Source organism: Carassius auratus, chromosome 31 (assembly GCF_003368295.1).
Source record: "Carassius auratus strain Wakin chromosome 31, ASM336829v1, whole genome shotgun sequence".
In the NCBI taxonomy this organism is placed as follows: domain Eukaryota; kingdom Metazoa; phylum Chordata; class Actinopteri; order Cypriniformes; family Cyprinidae; genus Carassius; species Carassius auratus.
In genome coordinates, this window is record NC_039273.1 from 21111951 (window position 1) to 21126724 (window position 14774).

The 14774-nt window shown below is 37.2% G+C and overlaps 1 protein-coding gene across 2 annotated transcripts in view; it reads left to right on the forward strand.

Annotated features, from left to right (window-relative positions):
• LOC113050811 (plakophilin-4) overlaps nt 1-14774 on the forward strand; it is a 33346-nt gene that overhangs the window by 15807 nt on the left and 2765 nt on the right. For both annotated transcript variants that reach the window (XM_026214128.1, XM_026214129.1), the window contains exons 7-19: nt 386-818; nt 4303-4461; nt 4579-4789; nt 5273-5405; nt 9858-10071; nt 10905-11088; nt 11363-11480; nt 12050-12241; nt 12732-12905; nt 13291-13441; nt 13564-13756; nt 13899-13983; nt 14647-14764. In XM_026214128.1, coding sequence (XP_026069913.1) covers nt 386-818; nt 4303-4461; nt 4579-4789; nt 5273-5405; nt 9858-10071; nt 10905-11088; nt 11363-11480; nt 12050-12241; nt 12732-12905; nt 13291-13441; nt 13564-13756; nt 13899-13983; nt 14647-14764 — 2365 coding nt within the window. The remainder of the gene's footprint in view (nt 1-385; nt 819-4302; nt 4462-4578; nt 4790-5272; nt 5406-9857; nt 10072-10904; nt 11089-11362; nt 11481-12049; nt 12242-12731; nt 12906-13290; nt 13442-13563; nt 13757-13898; nt 13984-14646; nt 14765-14774) is intronic.

The following is a 14774-nucleotide window of genomic DNA, read 5'->3' on the forward strand; positions in this document are numbered from 1 at the left end:
TAGCTTTTCTGAATAGATGTGCAGTTTTATCAGCAATCTATTTTTAAAATTTCTCACCTGAGAAGTCAAAATGGACATAAAATAATCATTAAACTGTAAAATGCTGCGTCTTCAAATACATTGCATGCATGGACTGCTTCCGGCAGCATTGCAAGAGCTAGTGGTAGTAAATTTTGTGCTTAATTTTGAGGCTAAATGTAGAAGTGTTCATGAATAGATAGAGCCCAAAGAAGTGTGGTTTTCCTTCTTTTTTTGTCCTCAGCTGCTCTAAATCCTGATTTATCATTCATCTTATGATATTTTTTAAAGTTATAACAGTATTATCATCTATTTTGCATCTATGATGGCTAAAGTGTTTGTTTCTAAAAAATAATCTGTTTCTCAGGTGGGCAGCAGTGGCCGTGTCATGAGGCGTGTCAGTTCTGTTCCCTCTCGTGCCCCATCCCCACTCTACACCCCGTCCCCACCTGCATCACGTCAGCCTCTGCGTACCTCTCTCGGAAGCCCCTATGGTTCACCTATAGTTTCAGAGCCCCGTCCTCTACCTAGTATATTTCCTGGCACAAGCTTGCCTCCTGCCTCCAGCCACGCCCCCGACCCAGTACACTCCAGCTACTTGGGACGGCATGGAAATGGGACGGAGTCAGAGTCTGAGTCACCAAAACTCCTGCGGGTCAGTATGACCGCTCAGCCTCAGCAGTACGGGACCCTGGGGAAACACGATTCACGTGCATATGACAGCACTCACACTTCTTTTGGGTCACGGGCCTATGACATCTTTGAGAGGATGGTACTTTCAAGACCGGATAGCCTTACAGGTGGGCTACACAATACACACAAACACTCATGTTTTACAGGTGTTATTGTTAAGGATAGGAGTGTATCCAAATTACACCTCTTTTGAAAGGTTTGGGGTCAGTAAGATTACATTTTTTGTTAAATAAATGCATAAGATGTGAGAATAAGAGATCTTTTCTGAAAACATAAAAAAAAAAAAAAACTTTTTAAGGACACAGATTTGAATATGTGTGAAACATTCTTAGCGTTGTATATGCACTATATTATACAAGGATTAGTAATGCTGTCACTTATCAGTGTGTGTTTGGTTCGGATTATATAAAATCTTCCCTGGTATAAGAAGGTATTTCTTTCCTGAAAATCCTCTCATGAGGTGAATTCTTAAAACTTGGAAAAAAAATGGTAAAGAATTCATTAAGCATTTCACAGTTTAGCCTCTGACACAGTGTATACTGTCTGTTAAAACATTAAGAAAATTTCACATATCTCGGAACATAAATGCAGGAAGACTGACACAAATTGGTTATCATAAAAGTGCAAAAGGATCCTAGTAATTGCTCCTACCCAAATGATCATAACCCTCTGATTACAAGATGCTGTGTGGGCATATGAATTTGTGAATTGAAAGTGCTGAGATGCATTAATCTAGGGCTTGTATAGTATATCGTTTCAAAATCATATTACAGTCTCAATTTCATCTGCAATACATCCAGATGAAACTGGAGCTGCATGGATATTGACTGTGTGTGTGTGTGCATGTGTGCATGCTCACAAGTCTTTATGTTTGTGTGCTCTAGTGTTTTGTAGGATTACTCCGATGATAATCTCACATTCTGGCTCTGTAGATGACTTTCTCAGATATGCCCTACTGCCCCATTTATGCCGTATTTCTCTGTAGATCATGCATGATGTAAAACCTTTGAAAGCTGCGCATTTAACTCCAGGCCCTTCAGAAAGAACTATGGCTGAATTTAGAGATGTATAAAGTGATTGGAAATTTATGAAAGACAAACTCACTGAATTCTGCATGGCTGTTTCAGACCAGCGTGCTGTGGAGCTTTGTTCGGTTCACAGTTGGCTTTATTATTCTGCCAGTGTGTGATTGACATGTGAGAAAATTTCTTTGAGAATCCAATTGAGTCATTTCTATGCTAATGTTACACTGGATCAACATTCATTCATAGTATAAAGGCAGAGATAAAAGCAAAATATTTGCTTGAACGCGAAGTGCAATGGCAATACCATGGTATAACTAAGCACTATAGTTTTTGACAATGGTAATCATTCCATACCATATTATTAACACTGCACCATGGTTTTGAGATTCTGATTCTGATTCTCAAGCTCTAGATTTTGGTTTATTATATTTGTTACAAATGAATTCTCTCTGAAAGTGCAAAAGTCTTTCAGACTTTTCAGCTTGATTTTTGAAATTCATGGAAAGTCATTCATCTGAGGAATCAGGCTACACTGGATGTTTTTGATTCACTAAAAAGAATCTGATTTTAAGCTGGTTGCATTATTTTTGCATCCAGCCCTTGAATACCTTTCTAGTCATTATTTCACAATAGAAAACGTCCTTTTCTTGCTTCACGAGTACAACTGCAAACTCGCATTCACCCTCGGCTTTTCCAGAGATTCTGCAAATCAAAAATGATGTACAAATACATATTCACGCAGGAAATGAAAAAAGACAGTAAATGTTTTGGGGATTTTAAAAAAGCACTATCAAAATCATTCAGGATGAGTATCATAATTAATCGGGGAAAAAAATCTTCGTTTTTTCCCTTAGCCCTACGGAATGATAATAGCTTTGCCAGCAAAGCTAACATTGTAGTATGGTTATCAGCTGATGCAGTTATCTCACAATGGCCAAATATTGCCTAATTAATCAAACTGGTCAATATATCTGCCTGTCCGCAATTTCTGATGATAGTCAGATGATAGTTTGAAGCCAGAGATCAATGTTTGACTGCTTAGATTGTGATCCGGGTTTCTGATAAGAGTTGAGGTCAGGTGTGTTCCATTGAAAGTTCTGATTGTGATACATGCACTACAGCTCTTAAGACTATTATACACTAATGAGCATACTGTACAATGTCAGTACAAGCATTCACAGGGTTTGTCAGTAGATTCAGTAATTATGCTGCAAGAGTTAGATAATTGGGTATGCAATTTTGGGTAGGCGTTCATGAGCAAATCTATTGTATCCTGTTTGCCATGAAATCATGTGTGTGGGAAAAAGGCTGAAACCTCAGACTAATTCATCTAAATTGCACAATTAAAAAGGACGTATCTCTGATTGTGTCAGGCAAAGTGACATTCAAGTCACTAAAAGCAACACAACATAGTGCCTTCTTTCAGTCTAAAAACTGCCTTGTTCAAGGTCATCATCTCTCAACGTCTGAGGGTGGCGAAGTCCGGTGGAGTGGTTCATTACAGCTGATTGTTTTTATAAAATACAATTTACATCACTTGAATTCTCGAGAGTTTCATTTGCCTATGGGAAGCAAAACGAAAGTCTTCGTTATGTAGATTTACAGCTCAGCTCATTACAGCTCATGAACAAAAATTTCACTTGCTAGACCGATGCCTAATTAGCATAAATGAGTAAACTTGTTTTCAAGATTAAGATTTTTAAAAGTGTTTTTGAAAAGTCTGTTATGCTTTTATTTTGTCTATTATTATTAAGTGTTTTCGGGTTGGGTTAGGTGTATTCTTCATCCTTCAGAAATCATTATAATGTGCTGATTTGGTGCTGAGGCAACATTTCTTATTATTATCAGTGTTGACAAAAGTTATTCTGCTTTATAGTTTTGTTGAATCGGTGATACACTAATATTTAGAAGTTTGGGTTAAGTAAGATTTAGGTTTATTTGTTAAAAAAAAATAAAAAATAATAATAATACTTTTATCCAGCATAGACATATTAATTTCACAGTCAGAGTAAAGACATATATAATCAACAAAATATTTTTACTTCAAATAAATGCTGTTCTTTTGAACTTTATTCATCAAGCAGCAAAAAAATAGAATTATAATGGCAATTAATAAATAATTGGACTGGAGTAATGGCTACTAAAAATTCAGCTTTGCTATAACAGGAATAAATGGTATTTAAAAACATATTCAAATAGAAAACATCTGTTTTAAATTGAAATAATGTTTCACAATGTTACTGTTTTTATTTTATTTTAATAAAAATGCATCCTTGGTGAGCATAAGAGACTTCAAACATGAATAAACTCATGAAATTTACTGACTGTGAATCAGGAATATCATTAATTAAAACAAACAATAAGAAATTATTTCATTATTTGAACTATAATGAACATGAACTAAAATATAAAAAAGTTCAGCCAAGTTTATGTACGTACTAAAATAACTAAAACTAAATAAAAGCTATGTAGACATTTATATATATATATATATATTAAAATAATAATAATAATAATAAAAAATTTACTAAAATAACAGTGTTGTGAATCTCTGACCTTCATCTAGGCTTGCAAACCTCTTATAGTCAGAACAGCCAGTTAGGCCAAGACGCCCGCTCCCCTGACTGCCACGTCACGCCAATCTATGAAGACAGAACCTTCCAGAACCCTCTGTACCAGAGCCCCACGCACGGCTCCCAGAGCGCTATCTCCAGAAACAATACAGGTATGTGACGAATGTCCTTCATGCACCACTGCTATCTCTGCAAACTCTGTAAATGAGTTCTGACATTTTCACAGTGTTCACCTTAACTATGTCTGCACTGCTCACTCTGTCACTCAGGGTTTGGAACTTTACAAAGGACCACTAGTCAGTGTAGCACTCTGAGGTACCAGCGAGGATTATTCTCAGTGGGCTCCATGGCAGCACAGACTGACACCTATCGCCCCGGCCATTACCACCAAACCGACTCGAACTACACCAGACATGCAGCTGCTGTGGACAACGCCGTCACGCGCTCGCCTTCCATAGACAGTGTTCACAAAGACCCCAGGTGAAAAGCTGAACCCAGTGATTCCAGAAACATTGCAGAAAGCTTTAAAAAATAATTTGGAGCCATTGACATTTAAAGCATAAAGACTTTACTTGTAAATATAACCCAGCATGAGTCTTCCCTTTTTGCTGCATTATTCAAACTTAATTGATTTGTTGAGCCTCCACTACTTCTGTGCATGTGTTGCTTTGTAATCATATTTCCGGGCATGTTTATATTGTAGACAGAGCAAGAGCTTGTCAGAAAATGTAAACCAGGTCGCCTGAGTGCTCATTCACATTTGCAGTGCATATTTGAATGACAAATGCGATTGGAAAAAATCCAAGCTGGATAGATTTTTTTATGAGTCTAGTTATTTGTCCTCCTCATGCAAACATGTAAACAAAAATTAATTATGTATATTTTATTCAAATCTGCAAACATTTATTTGTCAGATGTTTCACGTTTGTATGTGTGTTTTCTCTGTGTCTGTGGGGGGGTCAGGGAGTTTGCCTGGAGAGACCCCGAGCTGCCAGAGGTGATCCGAATGCTGCAGCATCACTTCCCTTCTGTCCAGGCCAATGCTGCAGCGTATATACAGCACCTCTGCTATGGAGACAACCGCATAAAGGCAGAGGTATGGTTACACACACACACACACACACACACACACACACACACACACACACACACACACACACATGCTGTACTACTAGGTACTTCCTATTCATGTCTTCTGTTCTTCTCAAGTACAGTTGACTTATTGTAGTTTAAGCCTAAACCAAAGCCTAACTATTAAGAGAGAAAAAAAAGCAATATTTCAATCTTGGACATAAATCGGTGTAGTGCAGGATGAGGCATCGAAATGTATAATAACTGTACATTTTAAACTAATGTTCAAACACGTTTAAGGTCTGAAAAATTTATACTTTTAATTTAAGGCAAGGACACTTTAATTCATAAGTAAAGGTTAATTCATAAGTAACATAAGTACCAATGAACAGAGACAGAAAATAAGATGATGCAATTATTATATTTTTTCTTCAAATAAGTGCTTTCCCACAGCGGTTTCAACATTTATAATGATACAGAATGTTTCTTGAACTAAAGATCATGTGACACTCAAGACTGGAGTAATGGCTGCAAAAAATTCAGCTTTGCCATCACTGGAATACATTATATTTAAAAATATATTAAAATAAAAATGTAAACAATTTTGTTATTTAAAAATATTTAACAGTATAATGTTTTTAATTACATCTTTTTTACTGCATTTTGTATCAAATAAATGCAGACTTTGTGAGCATAAGAGACTTCTTTCAGAAACATTAAAAAAGTCTTACCAACCACAAACCTTAAAGGTAAAGGTTGTAGGACCTGACACGAAAGGGCGCACTATAAACGATTTGCGTGAGTAGATTACATACAAAGTCAATGCAAAGACACGATCAGATGATGGATCAAACGCGTCCTCGTGCGGGTCTAGAGATGTGATGCCCCGTGTTTGCCCTGTATGCCCCATAATACTAATCTTGTTGATCGTTATAATAGCATACGTTTTCTGTAAAGATACGAATCAAAACAACTCACCTGTCAAGTAAAACACAAGCGAGATCGGCATCTCTTTCTAGTTGAAGTTTGTCGCGAAGCTACTTCCGCATTTGTCCACGACACTGTTGTCATGTGGTTTCTACGTCAGTAAAGGCGGTAACAAAGGGTAACTCACGTCATTGACAGGCGACTGCACTGCTCCGTGTCACTGTTTAGAATGGGAATTTTCTCTTGATTTTACAAGTACTTGAAAACATTAGAGATATTGTTATCTACAAAATATATAACACTAGCCTAGTGGTTTTTGGATATTTTACTGCAAATATCTTACAAATTGTTCCTTTAAATCTAAAACATATCAGATATACTGTACCGTATAATATATATATATATATATATATATTAGGGGTGTAACGATACGCGTATTCGTATTGAACCGTTCGGTACGACGCTTTCGGTTCGGTACGCGGTACGCATTATGTATACCGAACGGTTCGTTGGAGTATTTAATTATATTTGAAAAAAAAAAAAAAAAAAGAGAGAGAGAGAAATATAATGATATGCGTTCAACAAGGTAGCCCAATAACCAGGGGCGATTCTAGGATTTTTTCAACTGGGGGGCACAAGAGGGGCCACGATTAATACAGAGGGGCCAATCTTGTGTTGTTTGAACTGTATATCCAAATCATTTCAAGAGTTCAGTAACCTTTAAACTCAGTAATAAACAGTGATACCCTATTATATTTTAATAGCAGTTATTCACTGCTCTAAATAAATAAAAAAATCAAATGCAATTTGTATTAACTTTTCACTTTACAAAAGTGAAAGAAAAACTGTAATAAATAAAATAATCCAATGTATGAATAGTGTACAACTCACAAATAATAATAATATAATTTATTTATAATAGCCTTATATAATATATATATATATATATATATATATATATATATATATATATATATATAATAGCCTTATTTATATAAATGCAGAATAACATTAATAATTCAAAGAAATATATACACAATTAATTAATTAATATAACTAATATAAATTTAATATAATTTCATTATATGTTTTTGTTTATTATCCACATCCCATTCAATTTGCATAGCAGCATTTGCAGTAAATTTGCATTGATGAATAAACAAAATCTACTTATGTCAAGGCTAATTAATCTTGAGCATATTGATTTAAAAATATAATATATCCATACTTTGTTAGAAAGCTACTTGTTCAAAAAGGTAGTTTTAATTTAACATGTAAAATATGTGGATCCTATAAAACAGTTTAGAATAGCTTAATTAGTCCAGTGTTATTTTAGTATAAGTTATTTATTTTGCTATTTAATCATGCATTAAATAATTATGTATGATTTTTTTGAGAATGTTTCTGGGTGTCATCAAATGACGTTTTGTCAATAACTTCTGTGAAGGGAGGGAGAGAGCTAGAGAGAGAGCTTTCCATGGTGCAGGCAGCAATCACGGAGCACCATGGTGATTTAGAACGGCAACTGAATTTATTAGGAATCTACAGACGCAAATAGATTAAAGGTGTAGAAAAATAAAGACCTATATGTGTATTTTGGACTTTTTTTTCACCACAAGTCTGAAAGAAGACGTTACTGAAGACAAACAGCCCCAAATCTCAAAATTGACCAGTAAAAAAGATAGATAGAAAAACACCCATAGACTTTAAAAAAAAAGTCTCAAGTGTGGAGCGTTAGATAAACATTACACGATTTGTTTCGTCACCTCACTTGAATGAAAAAAGTCGCTAATCGACTGCATGATTCAATAATGACTTTATTAGAATTGCTATTATAGTTTTTTTTAAAACCATTGCTTTACATTGCATTGTTGCCTATATCGGCGCGTTCGGCCAAAAAAAAGAAAAAAGTAAATCGTAACGCAGTAAACCCCTTTTACATTCAGCATCAGAGGAGCATAGTAAATATAATGATTAGCATCTGTCTGCTCTAGGAGATAACATTGTAATCGAACCTGGTCTGTCTAACACTGAAAGACATTAACGTTAGTACCAAACACTTCTTGCACTGCAACAACTCGCTAATCGAAAAACATAAGCTATTTAAAATAGGTGCTTTTTTCATTGGAAAACAGCAGCTCGCTATTCTTGGTCCTCGTTGAGAAGCATCGCGACGCAATCATGAGTTATTTACTAGGCTGAAAGATTATAATTTGAATTTGTGAGTGACAGACAAGTAGAAGGGTGGGGGCACACTGGGGGGCCAATCAGTTTTCAGGAGGGGCCAGTGCCCCCATGGCCCCTCCCCTGGCTACGCCACTGCCAATAACCCAAACAACGTAACAGGCAACGCCCCTGACACTCCCGAAGAAGAAAAAAACACCATCTTATATGTTTATGTTAGGCTACTCAGCAGGCGCTCGCTCACTCAGTACACGCTGAAGGCTCGTTGCAAAATAGCCAATGCGTTTAACAGACTAGAAATGAGAAGATCCTCCAATAACCAACAGGTCTGGTGTTTGGGTGCACTTTGGATTCCCTTTAAGCTATAATGGTGATGGCAAGAGAGTGGTGGATAAAAAAACAACGGTATGTCTTTCTCCTCCTTTCCAAAGCGCTCGGGCAGAAGCGCTCATGAGGCGTCTGTCTTTGCTAAGCAACAATGACGTGCTCTCTCCATGAGACGCGGAAATTTCAGCGAAGGATAAATGGATTTTCAGCTCTAAAAATCGCTTGCAGTAGCTCTGCTACTAAATTTATTTCAAAATTGCAATCCATATACAACTATGATCAGCTGATCCTTCATCTTGGCTGAGCTCTCAACGTTGTTACGGGAAAGGATGAAGCTGATTGGTTAGTTCTTGTCACATGACCCGCGGTGCGCTTGCTGCATTCTGAAAAGTTGAGATGTTTTTACATTTTGCTGTATCTAAAACGTATCGAACCGAACCGAACCGAACCGTGACATCAGTGTATCGTATCGAACCGAACCGTGAATTTTGTGAACCGTTACACCCCTAATATATATATATATATATATATATATATATATATATATATATATATATATATATATATATATATATATATGTAATTGTAGTTTATTTTTATAATCAAAGTAATATTTCTCTGACCCAGAAACAATGGGGATCTTAATTTGCAAATTAAACTTGAACGGATAAACGTAGGTTTCAAAAAGCTAATATAACATTATAAAATTCTGCGGTTTGAAACCATAAATGAACACCAGTGTTTAATAAATACAGTAAAAGAAGTAAGAAGTAGGGACTCGAACCAGTGCATTAGTGGTTAAAGAGAATCAATTTGAAAAAAAAAAAGTCCACTTGGCTACAATGTTATATTGTTGGGTATATTATCGGTCATTGCTGAAAAAACTACAGTGTTTGAAATAGCAGTTCAATTAATAACAAGCTACTGGAAAATGTTTGTATTTAGTTACTTTGCATCTGCAGACTGCATAAAGAGACAGAAAAGCCCGTCTCAGAAGCATAACTGTGAACACTTGCACTCTCTTACTGTATGTTTTCAGGTGTGTCGACTGGGGGGGATCCGGCACCTGGTGGATCTGCTCGACCACAAAACCCTGGAAGTTCAGCGGAATGCTTGCGGAGCTCTGCGGAACCTAGTGTATGGAAAAGCCACCGATGATAATAAAGTGTGTGTGAGGAATTCCGGTGGAATCCCAGCTTTGGTTCGTCTGTTGAGGAAAACTCCAGACGCTGAAGTGCGAGAGCTCGTAACCGGTGAGTGGGTGTGTGAGGTCACATGTCTGACTGCTATAAGAGAGGCTTTCTTCAGCTTTTTCTCTCCCTCTCGCTCTTTTCAACTTGCTTTCTGTGGTGAGATCAGTTTGCACTGTGAAGCTCAGATTTGACAGAGATTACAGTCAATGGAACTCGTGGCTGTGATTAATGAGGAGGGACAAAGTATTTGATTAAAAGCTGAGCTGACACAAACTTGCACGCACGCACACTCTCTCCAAGCTGGATATCCCAAGTATTGCTAGATAGATATGAGGAGATTCTACTCTCCCAAGCAGTTTTCTTGATGTATACAGTGTATTCTTACTGTCAGAGGCTGGCAGCAGGTTTGCTCATCAAAGGCAGAGCTCTCTTCCACTCACACCTCACACACATACTCACAACCACAGGGACTAGTTTGTGTTAATGATCTCTATCTCCGGGATTTTTGTTACACTCCCACTGCCTCTTTACAGTTTTATTACACACCTCTGAATGTGTCTCTCATTTTTTCAAATGAGCTATGTTAAATAATCAAGTGTGTTGAATTGCTTATTATAGCTAAAGGAGTTCACCTAAAAATTCTTATTCACCCTCTTATCAATCCAAACTCCATTGTTGAAGGGGACATTGAATGCAAAATTCACTTTAACATGGTGTTTGCATAATAAAGTCAAGTCAATGTCAAACGAAAAAAATTTCCAGTGTACAGTAAGTAGCGTTTTTATTTATTTATTTTATTAATAAATGTATAATAGATTCCTTGATTTTATATTAAAGAGACACTTTGCATTTAATATATTATATACTATGTTTTTGGGGTCATGCCTTGACAGGAGTGTTGTGGAACCTGTCGTCATGTGATTCTGTGAAGATGACAATCACTCGGGACGCTCTCGGGCCACTTACCAACACGGTCATTATCCCTCACTCGGGGTGGGGTGCGGCCCCTCAGCGAGAGGACCAGAAACTCAAACTGCACTCATCTTTGGTGCTGAGGAACACCACTGGTTGCCTCAGGTGTGTTTCATATAAAAAACGTCTGATCAGGTGTACCAACCTAATTATACAGGGCTTCCTGTTAAGATCGATTAATCAATAGTCATTTAGATAACCTGCTGACTAGTTGATTTTTTTAAATATATCGTTTTGCACATCACTGGTAGTAGCTGCATTACTCTTCCTCATCAAGAGTTGATAACTATTTGCATTTTCAAGTGAGAATGATTGTTTTATCTAAAGCAGATTGCATTGTTGACCACATGATGTTGACGTGTGTGTGTGTGAGTCTCAGGAACCTGAGCTCAGCTGGAGAAGAAGCCAGAAGACAGATGCGTTGCTGTGAAGGGCTGATTGATTCCCTCCTTTATATAATCAAAACCTGTGTAAACACCTCGGATTATGACAGCAAGGTTAGACATATTCTTGTTATTGCATGCAGAATAAAACCATACAGTTCTGATGTACATCCATCTATAAGCGGCTGGTAATATTTGGAACATGCTTTATACATCCTTGCCAGATATCTGACTAATTTTCTGTCTGTATATCCAATGACAGCTGAGAACTGGCAGAGACTAATGCTTCTTATAAAAAGGTGCTACATGTTTTCTGTGCCACTCCTTGAAGGGCCAAAAAATATTAAGTGCCTCTAGTGGTGGAGCACAGCATTGTGCAGCTTTGGTTATTTCTTTACAAAATGTAAGTCTTAGCATGCCATCTGCTGGAACAGGAAGCGTTGAAAAGCTTCCTGGAAAAGGAAGAGGAATCCCAAAAATATAAAAAATATTTTATATTACATCTATTTGAAATAATTTGAATAATAATAAGTAATAATAAAAATAGTGATCGTTGTTTTTAATTGAACCCATCTGACTTTTCTTAAATGGACCAAAATTGTGATTTTGATAATTGGGACTGTTGATGTCCAAAATATTATACATTTTCTTCCTTACCCTTTTTTGTTTTCCTGTGTTTTTAGATTGTGGAAAACTGTGTGTGCACTTTGAGGAACCTGTCGTACCGTCTTGAGCTGGAGATGCCTCCGTCTCGGCTGATGGGAAACCAGGATCTGGACACGCTCCTGGGCCCTGACTCCTCCAGTAAGCAGGCCGACTACAGCTGCTGGGGGCTCAGAAAGAAGAAGAAGAAGAGGTCCTGGCAGGATCAGCAGGTAATCGATTACTAAATAAAATGAGCTTGGATTTCAAGTTCTGAAAACTTATGACCGCTTTTGTGCTCAGTTATCAAAGGATTTGGGATTGTGTAAAAGAGAAATTAATTTCAGCCTATAGTCATGGAAAACCTGGAAACATCAGTACATTTCCAGCTCTGGAAACAATGGAAATTAATAAAAATTTAAGTTCATTTCAGTTCAGCTGTAAAAGTTTGTTTTACTTTATATTTGAATAAAATATTTGATTTTGAATGCAGCTTCTATAAAATTATTATTTTTTATTATTTGTTTTTTTAAATAATTAATGATTATATAATAGCAATATTACTACTACTAATAATACAATAATAATAATAAAAATAATATAATAATATATTTTTTTTATTTACAAATATGTTTGTTTTTAAAATGTTATGTTTACAGATGCCAATTTATTAGTTGCTACAGAAAGTTATTTTTACTGAATGTTCCCATCCCTGTGATGCAGTGGGATGGTGTGGGGCCTATTCCTGGTTTTTCTGGAAGTCCAAAGGGCGCAGAGATGCTGTGGCATCCATCTGTGGTAAAACCTTACCTCACTCTGCTGGCAGAGAGCTCAAACCCAGCCACGCTCGAAGGAGCAGCTGGGTCTCTGCAGAATCTCTCCGCCGGAACCTGGAGGGTAGGCTGCTTGTGGTCACTATAACATAAACTGAATTATACAGCCACAGTCTTCAAAATAGAACTGAATTATATGGATGCCATAATTAGCTGGTGGATGAAGAGTATGTCCTGCACGCACACACACACATGCACACACACACACACACACACACACTATTTGACCAGATGTAGTCTCAAGGTACTAATACAGCAACAGTTTTTCTTTTCTTTTCTTTGCATCCTTTATTTTGGAAATGCTTCTAAAGTTAGGAGTAGACTAGACACCTAGATATAGTGTTTGGATTGCATCACTTTCGTAGTTTTTAAAATTCAGTAAATGTTAATGCAAATTCTTGCTAACTGAAAGATAATAACCTTCTTTTTCTCTCTCTTTAACCATTCAGTTTGCTGCCTACATCCGTGCTGCCGTACGTAAAGAGAAGGGTTTGCCCATACTGGTGGAGCTCCTAAGAATGGATAATGACAGGGTGGTCTGCTCTGTGGCCACTGCTCTACGGAACATGGCTCTTGATGCCAGGAACAAGGAACTCATTGGTCAGTCACTAAAACTTATTGCTATGAACTCAGTGCAATGCTTCACATACCTTTTTATGGCCATTAAAAACTGCATTGCATCTTCTAAAATAAATGTTTGCTGAATTCGGTTGCTTTGAAAGGAAAATACGCCATGCGGGACCTAGTGACCCGTCTCCCTGGCAATGGGCCGTCCCTGCTGTCGGATGAGACGGTGGCGGCGGTCTGCTGTGCACTGCATGAGGTCACCAGCAGGAATATGGAGAACGCCCGTGCTCTCGCCCAGACGGGCGGCATCGACAAACTGGTTACCATCAGCAGAGGACGTGGGGAGAGGTGCATACCTTTTTTTATGGGCTGTTTGAAGTGGGCGGTGTTATATTTTCCATTGGCGTTCCCACACTGTTTCCTAACATAATCCATTTTATTCTTTAAATGTCCTAGTATATCTTTAATTATATCTTATTCTCTTTGGCAGGTACTCCATGAAGGTGGTCAAGGCAGCAGCTCAAGTGCTAAATACTCTGTGGCTGTACAGAGATCTGCGCACCCTCTACAAAAAGGTATATATATATATATATTCCTGGTTTTATATATTTATATATTTATTTATTTTTAATATTTTAAAATAAATATTAATATATTTATTTTTAGGTACTTATGGTATCTATATATCAATCATTACAACAACAGTTACAAAGGAACAACTTTCTCATCAGAAATTTGTAACTAAATAACTTGAAATTGAGTTTGATTGAAAATACTTTATCTCGGTTGAGCTTTTGAGCATCACCTGAGATGTATAATACAGTACCGTATTTTTCGGACTATAAGTCGCACCTGAGTATAAGTCGCATCTGTCCAAAAATACGTCATGACAAGGAAAAAAACATAAATAAGTCGCACTGGAGTATAAGTCGCATTTATTTAGAACCAAGAGTTCACATTACCGTCTCCAGTCACAAGAGGGCACTCCTTGTTTTCAGTGTAGGCTACAGGAGCACTGAGCAGCATAGAGCGCCCTCTCGCGGCTGGAGTCGGTAATGTTTTCTCTTGGTTAATGTCTATTAGTTAATTTCTCTTGGTTCATGTCAAATTAATTTTGATAAATAAGTCGCACCTGACTATAAGTCGCAGGACCAGCCAAACTATGAAAAAAAGTGCGACTTATAGTCTGGAAAATATGGTAGATGTAAACAATAACTGTGTGTTCTGTGGTTCATCAGGATGGATGGAACCAGAACCACTTCATCACCCCAGTGTCAACACTGGAACGAGACCGTTACCGTTCCCAACCTACTCTGCCAACCAGCAACTTGCAGATGTCGCCTGTTATCCAATCAGGTGGGCCTTT